The 12,001-nt window shown below is 41.4% G+C and overlaps 1 protein-coding gene across 1 annotated transcript in view; it reads left to right on the top strand.

Moving 5' to 3' along the window:
* The window catches only part of antxr2a (ANTXR cell adhesion molecule 2a), a 35,206-nt gene extending 23,516 nt beyond the window's left edge, over window positions 1-11,690 (top strand). The window contains exons 11-16 of the mRNA XM_017430812.3: window positions 1,126-1,204; window positions 2,202-2,297; window positions 6,983-7,033; window positions 7,841-7,930; window positions 11,001-11,171; window positions 11,517-11,690. Of these exons, the coding sequence (XP_017286301.2) occupies window positions 1,126-1,204; window positions 2,202-2,297; window positions 6,983-7,033; window positions 7,841-7,930; window positions 11,001-11,171; window positions 11,517-11,675 (646 nt within the window). The 3' untranslated portion in view covers window positions 11,676-11,690. The remainder of the gene's footprint in view (window positions 1-1,125; window positions 1,205-2,201; window positions 2,298-6,982; window positions 7,034-7,840; window positions 7,931-11,000; window positions 11,172-11,516) is intronic.
* The last annotated feature ends 311 nt before the right edge of the window (window positions 11,691-12,001 follow it).

The following is a 12,001-nucleotide window of genomic DNA, read 5'->3' as shown; positions in this document are numbered from 1 at the left end:
TTTCTCTGTGGAAAGTATATTTATAAATTAAGTTAAATATTTTGAGAAGTGCAAACGTTGCAAAGACAAATGTCTTTGCATAAATGTGTAAAAAATAAAAATCAGGAAAACTAATATGTGAATGCTTTACATTCTTAGACACCATTTTTGTTGTTGGTGCTACAGATGTATTCTTTTCTAGCTTTGTAGAAAACAAAACAAGTTAAATATTCAGTTTGTTCTGTTAGGTGAGAGAAAAGTAAAGTGAAGCATCAACATGTTGGGCGAGTTGTCAAAGTGCATCCTGCGCCGAAGTTCTTTGAACTGCGTCTTAAATATTTATTGTGGCAAACAAGGTGAGGTGCAAAGAAGTCGGTTCAGGATGTGTAGAATTTACTGCATAGTAATGGACACATGGTCTAGTTGCTCATCTGTTCTGAACCACAGGAGGATTGGTGGCCCAAGGCACTGCCTCGGGCACAATCCACAGCAAAGAAAGCGCTCTTGTTATTATTCTACAGCAGCGTTTTTAATGCAGGCCTCCCCTGTACACCGCCGTGCTCTCACAGCTGCCCCCTCGCACACAATGCCGCTCTGCAGGCTTCTTTCTCCTCTGTCCTTTTTTATGTCGGAGGGAGGATTTCAAGCGTTTCGCTCGCTCCACGTCCCGAGTTCTCATTAAACCTGCCGTAATTGGATTGGGCATAATAGACATATGGAAATTGCGGTGCCGTTCATCATTAGGGTTTTAATTGCACCCATTTTGGCCTCTCCATTTCTGCCTCTAAATAAGTCATAGGAGTTCACGAGCCTCGTTACTGCGAGTCAAGTTGGTTCATCCACACACACACTGATGGCTGGGATAATGAGAACATTTCCTCCCTTCCTGTTTGACCGTCTCTTTCTGTGCTGTTGTTTTCTTTGTGCCAATGTAACATTCAAAAATCAAGATTTAGTTTAAAATTTAAAAAAATCAAGTCAATAACTGCAGACATTTCATATCGCTTAATAAGAGTTGGTGTTAAGATTCAACAAAAATGTTTGTTGGAGATTTATTTAACTGTTCACGTTGTGCTACAGGCCTAAATTAAATGAACTATCATTCTGCCACTCTGTAAACTTTGTTGTTGTTTTTTTATTTTCCAGAACCATGGATGTTCTTATCAGCCTAAACAACGGAAAGACTTTTATCTCTGGTGCCCACACCATCACTGCATCCACATGTGTAAGTCTAAATTCATTTAATCTTGTCTTTTAAAGCGAACGCATACAGTTTGTTTTCAATCTATAAAAGTTATAAACAAATATCCTGCCTGACTTGTTAGTGCTCAAAGTATGTGGTGTAGTTGACTCTCAGTTGCTAACTCACCAAATTTTAGCTCAATATCTGTAAAATTTACAGAGTTGTAGCCATTTTTGTGTTGGCTAATGTCGATTAGCTCTTTTAGCCATCGAAAAATGAGTTGTAGGCTTGTAGATCCAATAATTACACTGAGAGTTTCATTAAAATCTTTGTTTCATGAGATATTTTGCTAAAAGACAGAGACAAACACACCTTGACTATTACATTATCGCACGCTTTTCATGACGTCAGGCTCTGAAATTACAGTTCTTCTCTCAAAAAGGATCTGCTGCGCAAATAGATATAGTTTATTTAACTTAATTTAAAAAATTCAATCATTATTTAGGGTGAAAACGTTCTGAAATATACAATGTTTCTAATAATACAGTAATTGTTTTAGTAAGTTTAACTGTTTCTAGTTCAATGCAGCTGCAACCTTTCATCAAGCTGTGTTCATCTTGTGGTTTAAATGTGTGAAATTTAAAGTATTCTTGTTACATTTAGTCAGAACTTCCTCTCCACCCCTTCGTTTTTGGAGGAAATCACGTAGGAAACAACAGTTTCATGTTGTCTTTATTTATCTCTGATATTGTCACGTACATGCCTACTTTTGTTAGTAATACTGAAACTTTTTTTCTGATTCTAAAAAAAAAAAAAAGTGAAATTATTAAGGCAAATAAATAAAATTATAGAGCTTTTTATTTTTCTTTCAGCTCCTTCATCTACAGGAACGTGTGACCGTTGTTTGAAGTTAGATTATAAATGTTCCTGTTTCTTTGCTTCATATGTTCACCGTTTAACTAATGTTTAATCCAAGGTGGGGTTTGTTTTGGATTGAAAACATTGTTGAACATGCATTTGGTATTTTTTTCTCTTCCAGTCCGATGGGCTGGTGGTGGTGATAGTTCTGCTGGTGCTGCTGGCTCTCATAGCGTTGGCCTTCATGTGGTGGTTCTGGCCTCTCTGCTGCACGGTGGTGAGTCTCATAACCCATATTTCACTTTGGTTAACCACAGCTGCTTGGTTATACAGACAGGCTTCACATGAGAAATGACAGGAGGGCTGATAAAACCAGCTAAAAAAAGACATGAAAAATGTTGCACATTTCTTTAAAATCCAAAATAACTCTACTTCAATCTCAACGGGAGTGAGAACACTTCCTTTTTTTATATTCTGACACCTGCAAACATCCTGTTGCTGCAAACAAATCTTCCTGAAAGCACAGGTTGTCTTTAAAAAGTGCACGTTTTGCCTGCTCACTAGTTAAAACCTATCAGGAGAATGGGTTAAACGTCCACAGCAGGTTGTGTTTCTCAGTCTTGTCACCTTCGCAGCAGCGGCGGTTTATCCGCCTCAGAGAGGAAGTGAAGAAGTCGTGTTTTCCTGTTTATCAGCAGTTAGAAGCCGTAAAGTTATTTTCTGCAAAACAAAACAAAACAAAGTGAGGATTAGCAAGAGAAGGATGTGAGTGACAGTTGCTGAAGTTTGTTTATACAAACCTGATGCTAGACCCACCCTGGGACAGAAGTAATTCCTAATAATGCCAGAGATTTTTTTCTGGTTTAATCCCGTTAAATCTGTTTATGCTCAAGCTTAAACTATGTTTCCTGATCTTGTCAATCAGCTTGTTATTCTCAGCTTTGTGTTTATCTGTTTCTTTTTCCTTTTACTCATTTTTCAGTTGTTATTTCATAGTTATTTTTACTTAAAATCACAGCTATGAAACAAAATTAGACAAAAATATGGTTGGCTTTAGCATCTTTCAAGTGTTCGGGAGGGTGGGTGGAACCAACCCGTCCTCCATATTATTCCCTGAAGCGAATCAGAAGATGTGCTTTAAGTTTCTACATTTCTCCAGTTGTTTAAATCAGGAGATTTAGGCTCCTTCCATGATCTCAGTGCTCCCAGCAGCTGTCATCGTCTGTCCAGTTTTTATTTATTGTTATATAATACTTGCTTCTGCTGCTGAAAACAAGATTAGGCATTAGGGTATTTCTATCGAAGTATATTTATGAAAGAGGAAAATAATACTGTCATTGTTTGCTTTATAACTGTTTTAGGCCCATAAACCCCAACATCTAAAACACTGGAATTCTGCGTAAAATGTAAATAAAAACAGAATGCAAGGACGTGTAAATCTCATCAATAAGGAAGGTTTAAAAGGTTATTTATTAAAACCACATCTTTATCCTTTTAAAAAATCTTCACCTTCTTTAGTGAGAATATAAAAAAAAAATCTCATTCACTTAACCAATTACAGAAATCCACCGCAGATTATCGTTTGGGGCTGAGAGCGAGGGGCTACAGATGGCGTGCACCACCTCTTTCCCTGAGCCTTTTTCTATTGAGATCTGATAAAGGCAAATATAACCCCCCCCCTCACCGCTCTTCACCACCTCACCTCACTCACCCCTAAAATGATAGACGTCACCTGGCTTTGTGGACCTGAAGGGATCCCATCCAGGATGAGATGGAAGCATATTTTGGAAAACCAACAAAGGCATTAAAATGTAAACCCCCTGCAGCATGTCTGGCCGCAGACGTGTTTGTCTTGGTGGAGGGAGCTGCTGTTGCCTTCCATCGAGGGACGCAGCAGAAGAGGAGGGCCATGTGTGGCTTGTTAATATTTAAACCCCCAGTCTGCCAGGTTTCAGCAGTCGGGATGAGGCGATGAGGCCACGCACACACAAACAGACGTGCCCAACCTCTCTCCCACAATCCCTCTCTTCCTCTCTCTCTACCCACATGGACCCATGCCAGCCGAGAGGTCATATCAGCTGCAGAGTGCTGATTTCTTTGTTTATGATTTGTTGGGAAATTAGGCTCTGAACCCTGTAGAGTTTATTTAAATCAAAGTTTGATATACATCGTGAGTTTATCCAAACTGTCTAAAATATTTATACAGTAGAAACAAAAAAAAAGCATTTTCTGTATTAATATAGTTCGAACGCTGACAGCTGAGTGACTTTGCTGAAATCTGTGAAGGAATGAATTGTAACTGAATAAAACAAGCAGAACAGAAGCTAAAGTAAACTGTTGCTAAAAGCTAAAATTAGCAAAACAAATCAGCAAACCAAAGCTAAAAGCTACAATTAGGAAAATCACTATTTCAAAGCTAAAATTAGAAAACTGTAGCTAAAAGCTAAACTTAGCATTAGAAGTCAAAAATAGAGCCAGAATGCTGAAGCAGATTTGAAAAAGAATAATGTTTTTGAAGGAATTGAAAAGGTCTCAAATAAGGTTTAATGATTTAAAAAATATAGAAAAGTTACAAATACCTAAAGTCATAGCATCCTGTTTCCAATCGAGCTGGAACTTTGGATAAATTATTTTTTAAAATAGAACAAAGTTTGCAGAAGTAGAGTCCAAAAATGTACAGAAAAACATCTAAATAGTAAAACAGTGTGAATGCTGACTCACTATTCACACTGTTGCACATAATTTACCACAATCTGGCACACTTTTGGAAACATTTTGTGCCTAATATGTTTTTAACATCTGATTATGTATATAATAAGATGTCAGTCTTGCTTCTGGATCAATGCAGAACATTTCTTGGTGTTTCTGAAAACCAAAGCATCTGAAATCACTTCTAAACTTTCAAATATGGCACCTGCCACCGATCCATCATAACAAACCTCCCAAAACAGCTTGACGCGACACCGTTTGAGCTGGAGTTTGGGCTGGAGCATATTTTCCAGCCCAGTTGGGCGGTCACAAGGACAGCCATATGTGGACAGTGCCCCGAGTGCCTCTGATTGGTCCGATTCCTCGCGGTGTCGAGGCTGCGGTGGGCTGGTGTCAGATGGCTAAGCATCCTGCGGTTTAGTTTTTAATTATGCCACCACGTTGCAGAGAGCTCACATCTGTCCATCAGGTTGCTGGGAAAGAGCAGCAGAGCTTCATCATTTGTGTAATGCTTTATTTAGCCCACAACATGTGCAGGAAATCTGCTGCATAATTACTTAATAAAAAGAGATAATCCCCTCAACGTAAGGTGTGGCTGAAATGCTGTTAATCAGCGTATGGAGAGGTCGTCAGCAGACCTTTACAGGATTTGCGTACAGCCAGTTGTGTGTCAAATAGAAATTAATTAACCCTAATTGATTGTTTTTCATTATTCTAATGACAACAGTGCAGGGGGTCTGACAGTATCCCTGAGCTTAACTGGGACTCAAACAGCTGTTTGGATCCATGATAGGCCATAATTACATTGCTCTTTTTTCAGAAGCATTTTAACATGTGCATAACCAGCTATGACTTCAGTATCTGTCTGTTAAGATTATTCATCTTGGAGACATGAATAATAACCTCTCCAGAACATTATTATGGTGTGGCTGTTCTTTCTTTCTGTTGGGACATGCCCTCAGCGTTTATCTGCTTCCTTCTTTGTGTTTAGTGCTAAAGTCCATCACTCCGTTTAAAGGCGGCTATTAAAGACGGCCTTATCTGTGTGTGGTAGGAAAACTGAACAGGAAGAAAACTTTATTTTTTCATTATCTTCTACTATTGAGGCTTATGCAAACTAGAGAAACTCAGATTATGTTAAAATGCAGAATGAATGAGTTCTGAAACACAGTAACATAGTAGCTAAAAGCTTAAAGTAGCAAAACTGTAGCTAAAAGTAACAAAATGGCAACTATTGTAAAGTAATGTTGAAAGCCTGACTAGCTGGTTATGCTGCTTTGTTTATGGTGTTTTATTAAAAGGCATTAAAACCACAGGAACAGTAGGACAGAAATATTTTTTTGTTTGTTTGTTTTTTTGATAATGTGACTTTTGAACACCGTGGTATGCCTTGAAACCAGTAATCCGCCCGAGCCGACTCCTGAAAGCTGAAAACCCGTCTCTCCAAGCATCCGTCTTTTCACGGTCGTGTTGCTGTTAGAGTGAGTGGCAGCGTCACCGTCAACAATCCCTCGGTTGAAAGTTGGACATCAGGATGCGGAGCTTCTGACTGACACCTGACGAATGTCGCCGTCGGGCTTCTCTTTGCTTTGCAGTGCACATCTGAAGGAGTCCGGTCGAGGCATCTTGTCTTTGAGTGGAATCACATTGTGGACAACCTGTTCCTCAGGTGTCGTGTCATCCCGCGTTGTCATGAAGACTGCTGCTGGGCTGGTCACTCTGCTGCTGTGTGGGTTTTATTTTGCTCCGAGTGTTTGCTGCCACTCATCTTCCCTCCAGACAGGACTTGGAGCCGAGCCTAAGCCTCCTCCTCTGTATCTCATCGGAGCTAATTAACTCCTCAGGACTTTATGATTGGGGGGATTGCTTTGGAGCACTGAACCTCGTCCAATTAATTAAGAGCTAAACGGGCAACGGCGCTTGCCCCAAAGACTCCCCTGTCAACAAGTTGATTTTCAGCTTTTCTTTATTTTGCAAGGGGGGCCCCTGATGTTGGTTTACAAGCAGGATCCTTGTAATCAGTAGTCAGTGGGGCGATGGGGCCCCAGTTGCAGAGAGTAAAAGCAGCCTTGCGGCGATGGTGTCGCCATCAGGAGATGAGCTCAGGGACGTCTCTGTTCGGCTGCGTCACCTGTCACGAATCAGCCCCGTCAGCCTCGTCTTGTCTCGATGAGGTCTGAGCATGTTCGTGTGTCTGTGTATGTCTCCTGACGAAATTTGCTGATGCTCTTTTTTTTTTTCCTGTTTATTTAGGTCATCAAAGACCCTCCGCCACCTCCTCCACCTTCTCGTCCCCCTCCACCTGTGAGTATACACCGCTGGTGCAATCAGAGGACAACAGAAGTGTCTTTTGTACACAGAAAATGTGCCTTTATTTTCATTAAGTCACATTTTACATTTTGAGAAAATTTGGAGAAAACTTTTTTAAAAAGAACATGGCAGCAGGACTTGGGTTTGCAAAGCTGCATCTACAATGTTGTTTGGACAGAAGAGACCAAAGAAGAGATATTTGTCAATACTACACAGCAGCATGTTTAGCGAAAATTCACATATGAGCAAAAACACCTCATTCCAACTGTCAAGCATGGTGGTGGAGGGCTGATGGTCTGGGCTTCTTGCAGTCATTGAGTCGACCATGAACTCCTCTGTAGACCAAAGGATTGTAGAGTCGGATGTGAGGCCATCTGTCCAACAAACAGGACAATGATCCCAAACACAGCAGCTAATTACAACAGAACGGTCCAGAACCAGAACCTCAGAGAGCTGAGCAGAAACCAATGAGCTGAAGCAACGCTGGAAAGACGAGTGGGCCACAACCCCTCCACAACTGAGAGTTCTGCTGCTGGAGGAGGTTCTACAACCTGCTGGAGCTGCTTTATTGTCACTATTTTTAAAACCCTGATTTTTTTTTTTCTTCTGTAATTCTTTATTTGCTGGAGTTTCATTGAAACCAGGTCATTCAAATCGACCAAATCCATGTCTGAGGCAGAGATAACTGCTTAAATGTCTCTTCCTTTCCGATGAAAATGGAACAAGAATCTTGTAGTTCCTTATTTTTGTAACTATTTCTTCATTTATACAAACATTTGACATTTTACTCATCTTTTCCAGGAACCTGAGCCACTGCCAAAGAAGAAATGGCCGACTGTGGATGCCTCGTATTACGGAGGAAGAGGAGCAGGAGGGATCAAACGCATGGAGGTCAGAACCAAACCACCGTCCTGGAACATGCTGGTTTTACTTTAAAACAGCTGAAGTCGTTCACAGACCCCAGACAGGAGGAGGTGGCGTGTCTCTGTCGGGTGGAACCTCCTGAAACCAGCTGACATTCAGTTTTTTCCCGTGAGGTTAGAAGTTTGTCAAGTTACGCAGGCTGCAGGCGGAGCAGCCGAGTGACTGACCGGTCCAAACGCTGTCCTCGTCACTCCACTGATGCTTTCAACATGACAGGTCCTGCCATCTTGTCCTGATTGGATCAAGTCATTTTTTGGATGAAAGATTGAGTGCTGCTGTCAGCTTGACACATCCACCTCGCTCAGTTCTCCTCTCCGCTCCCCCTTCTTGAACTCTTCGTTTTCTGGGGGTTTGTCTTTGTTTCCCAGCTCCCCTGAAAACAAGCTTCCCTCTTCCTGATACTCTCCTTTCAGCCCTGAGGAAGTCATTCCAGAGTTTTCCCATCATCTTTTAGGATTTCCTAAACCTTAGCTTTGTAACCATGAATGCTGCTGAGATTTAGGCCTGGTTTTCATTTCTTTGTGTTCCTCCTCCAGTGATTCAGGCTCTGTCCACACAGGAACAGCTTTTATGAATGCCTAAATGTGTTTTATTGTTTTAGCCTTGTATTCACATGGAAACAATGCTTTATGGTGTTCAAAACTGGGTTCCAAAGTGAAAAAAAAAATTAGTTTTTAGTTTTTGTGAGGACAGCCTAAACACAACCTTTTAAAATCTATGATGTCATTATCTTACCTCCTGCCTAACCTGCAACTTTAATCATGACAGACATAACGACAGATTACATGCCTGTGTTTGTGCTCTAGTTTCTGAAGTACAACAAAACCTTGGTATCCTGTATTACTTCAATAAACAGACAAAGCTGAGGAACAAGAACATTGCCCTAAATAGAACGGAGCAGAAACCCCTTATAAATATACCAACTGATCTCAGGCCAGAAAGGTTTTTTCTACTGCAGAAACAAAATCAACAATATACATCAAATATACATTTAAAAAAGGGGGGGAAATGGTTTTAAAAGGCTGACTTGTGTACAGAGAATTACCTTGATTTGCTTTGAACATCGTCGTCCCTCTGTGGATACTGGAAAGAATCAATCATTTCCCATTTTTGGACTGACACGAATCCCAGTCAGTACTCCTGCACTTTTGTGGTCTTGTAGTCTGTGACATAAAGTATAAATACCACTTTTTCGTCAGTTTGCTGTTGTTTCCTGCAGCGCCACTTACAGACCTGGCATAGTTACTGCAGCATATTTTGTGGATGAAAACACATTTTCAGAAACAGTGCCATGTTTAGGAGAAAGGAGAACAGAAAAGGATTAAAAGGTCTTGTTTCCCGTTGATGGGTCCATCCATACGTCATGAAAAACAAGGCGCTTGTTGATGTCGACCTCTTTTTTTTACCGACCACATTTAAGGTGACACTCTGAGGAAAAACCTTCACTTCTGCGATCTCGCTGCCAATGTTTCAAACGATTATTGAGCTCACCGAGGTGACGACGTATCTTTAATTCATCACAGGGCTCTCTGTTCTTGATGAAGCAGCAGGCCCGGGAAGTATCCCAGAGATGATTCTGAAAAGCTGTTCTATATTGTCACAGCTTAACCTACAGCTTAAAAAATGTGTCACTAATTAATCACCTCTCCCTATTCATGTGGCTGGAGATTTTTTTTTGTCTCCTCCTTGCAACAGATGTGATGATTTCAATTAAAAAGCAGGACAGCTTAACTAACACACAGGCTTGCCTTCACACACACGCACACACCTGACACCACGTATAAATGTGCACAAAATTCAAGATGAAAGAAACGTTTTTTGAACGTCATGGCACCGTTAAAAAATGTGTTCAGTTTTATAAAAGTTGATAATTGACTCCATCCATCCGTTCACTCGTCCATCCGTCCATCCATCCATCCATCCGTCCATCCATCCATCCGTCTGTCCATCCGTTCACCCGTCCGTCCATCCATCCATCCATCCGTCCATCCATCCATCCGTCTGTCCATCCGTTCACCCGTCCATCCATCCATCCATCCATCTGGTCCGTCCATCCATCCATCCATCCGTCCATCCATCCATCCGTCTGTCCATCCATCCATCCGTTCACTCATCCACCCATCCATTCATCCATACATCCATCCGTCCCTCCATCCATTCACCCGTCCATCCGTCCGTCCGTTCGTCCGTCCATCTGTCCATCCATCCATCCATCATCTGTAGTCGGGTTATAAAGTCATCAGGTCCAGGAGAGAAACCGAGACCTCCTTCTTCTCAGCGACCCCCTCCAGGTCCTCCTGGTTGATCCCAAGGTGTTCCCAGGCCAGAGAGGATCCACAATCCCTCCAGAGAGTTCTTGTTCTGCTCCGAGGTTTCCTCCCAGTGGGATGTGCCCAGAAAACCTCCAAAAGGAGGTGTCCTAATCAGATACCTGCTCCACCTCAACTGACTCCTTTCGATGAGGAGGAGCAGCGGCTCTTCTCTGACCTGAACTCTTTTTTTTTTTTTTTTTGATCACAACAGACCGAAGCAACACCCTCATTACTGAGGAAGAGGCCCAGATCCATTGATAACATCTTGCACTCCATCCTATCATGATTCATGAACCAGACTCAGAAATGCTTGAACTCCTCTGCTTGAGGCAAAGGCTTGGAGGGAGCGTTCCACCTTTTTCTGTTTGAGAAACATGGTTTGAGGAGCTCTCAACCCAGCCATCTTTAGGTTGTAGTCAACCTAAAGAACGTAAAGAGTGATTCCCATCATTTCTTTTTGACCCATAAAGCTTGTTCATTACCTGAACGAGCTTTGGGACATGTTTGACCAGGACTTGCAATGAAAAAATGAAAATTGAAAAGATTTAGTTCAATATGTCTTCACTGGGCTTGTAGGCTTTGAGTTACAACACAAGTCAGCCAGAGGACACATTTTATTAAGAAGAATTCTGCTGAAATACAGTAGCTATATTTCGTTGAGAACATCCCTTTGTTCAAATCAAAACATTTAATTTGAGCCTTTTGTATGTTTTCAACCTGCCCAGGTGCGCTGGGGGGAGAAGGGCTCGACTGAGGAGGGGGCCCGGCTGGAGATGGCCAAAAATGCTAAGGTCTCCGTCCCCGAAGATGTGGAGGAGCCAATGATGAAACGTCGAGCTCCTAAAGCCAGCCCCATCAACCATCAGGCTGAAAACAAATGGTACACTCCTATCAAGGTGAGCTCTGCCAGTCTGCAGCTTCTGCCTGGGTTTAATAACCACGTCAAGTCAGGTTTTAAAAAAAAAACACTATTGACTGAAGTGTACTAACAACAAAAGCAGCATGAAAACTGATGGGGTTATCATTCAGTCTTTTGTGTGTTTTCTAAACCTTTTATAAATAAAATAGCAGAATGATAGCTAAAAGTAGCATGAGAAGTGTGTAGAAGCAGTTAGACTGTAAGAAACGTACAGAAAATAAAAAACAGGAAAGTTTATCTTTGCTGAATGACAGGAAAAAAACACATTTGTGTCAATAACTTGTGTTCAAGTTTTCCCCTCTTTATTTTTGTGTTTCATCAGGGTCGCCTGGACGCTGTGTGGGCTTTGTTGAGGCGGCAGTACGATCGAGTCTCCATCATGCGCCCCACCTCAGCAGACAGGGTAAGTCAGGAAAATCACTTCATTACAACAAGTCACATTCACACAATGATTCACAAACCGGAGGAAGTGGTGTGGTAGAGGAAGCTGGAATTGAACCACCAACTCTAGGCTTGTGATGACTGTTCTTCCTTCCAGAGTCACGTCAGTGAGTTTTCCGTCTCATTAGTGAAGATGAAAATCACAGATTACCTCACACTATGATAGGATGTGTGATAAATGACTCACAATATCGATAAAGTCGTGATTTATCAGTTTGCTAAACAATCAAACTGATGATCAGCTGATCAATCATCAAAAAATGCTTGAAAGGTAAAGTGCTGACGCATCTCATTTCTTCCATTATTACAGCTAACTCTCTTCTTTGGCTGGTTTAATTTTTTTTTTTGGTCATGTTTTAGCAACTA

The sequence above is a fragment of the Kryptolebias marmoratus genome, linkage group LG1 (genome assembly GCF_001649575.2).
Source record: "Kryptolebias marmoratus isolate JLee-2015 linkage group LG1, ASM164957v2, whole genome shotgun sequence".
Classification (NCBI taxonomy): Eukaryota; Metazoa; Chordata; class Actinopteri; order Cyprinodontiformes; family Rivulidae; genus Kryptolebias; species Kryptolebias marmoratus.
This window is presented reverse-complemented; position numbering and strand designations above follow the sequence as displayed.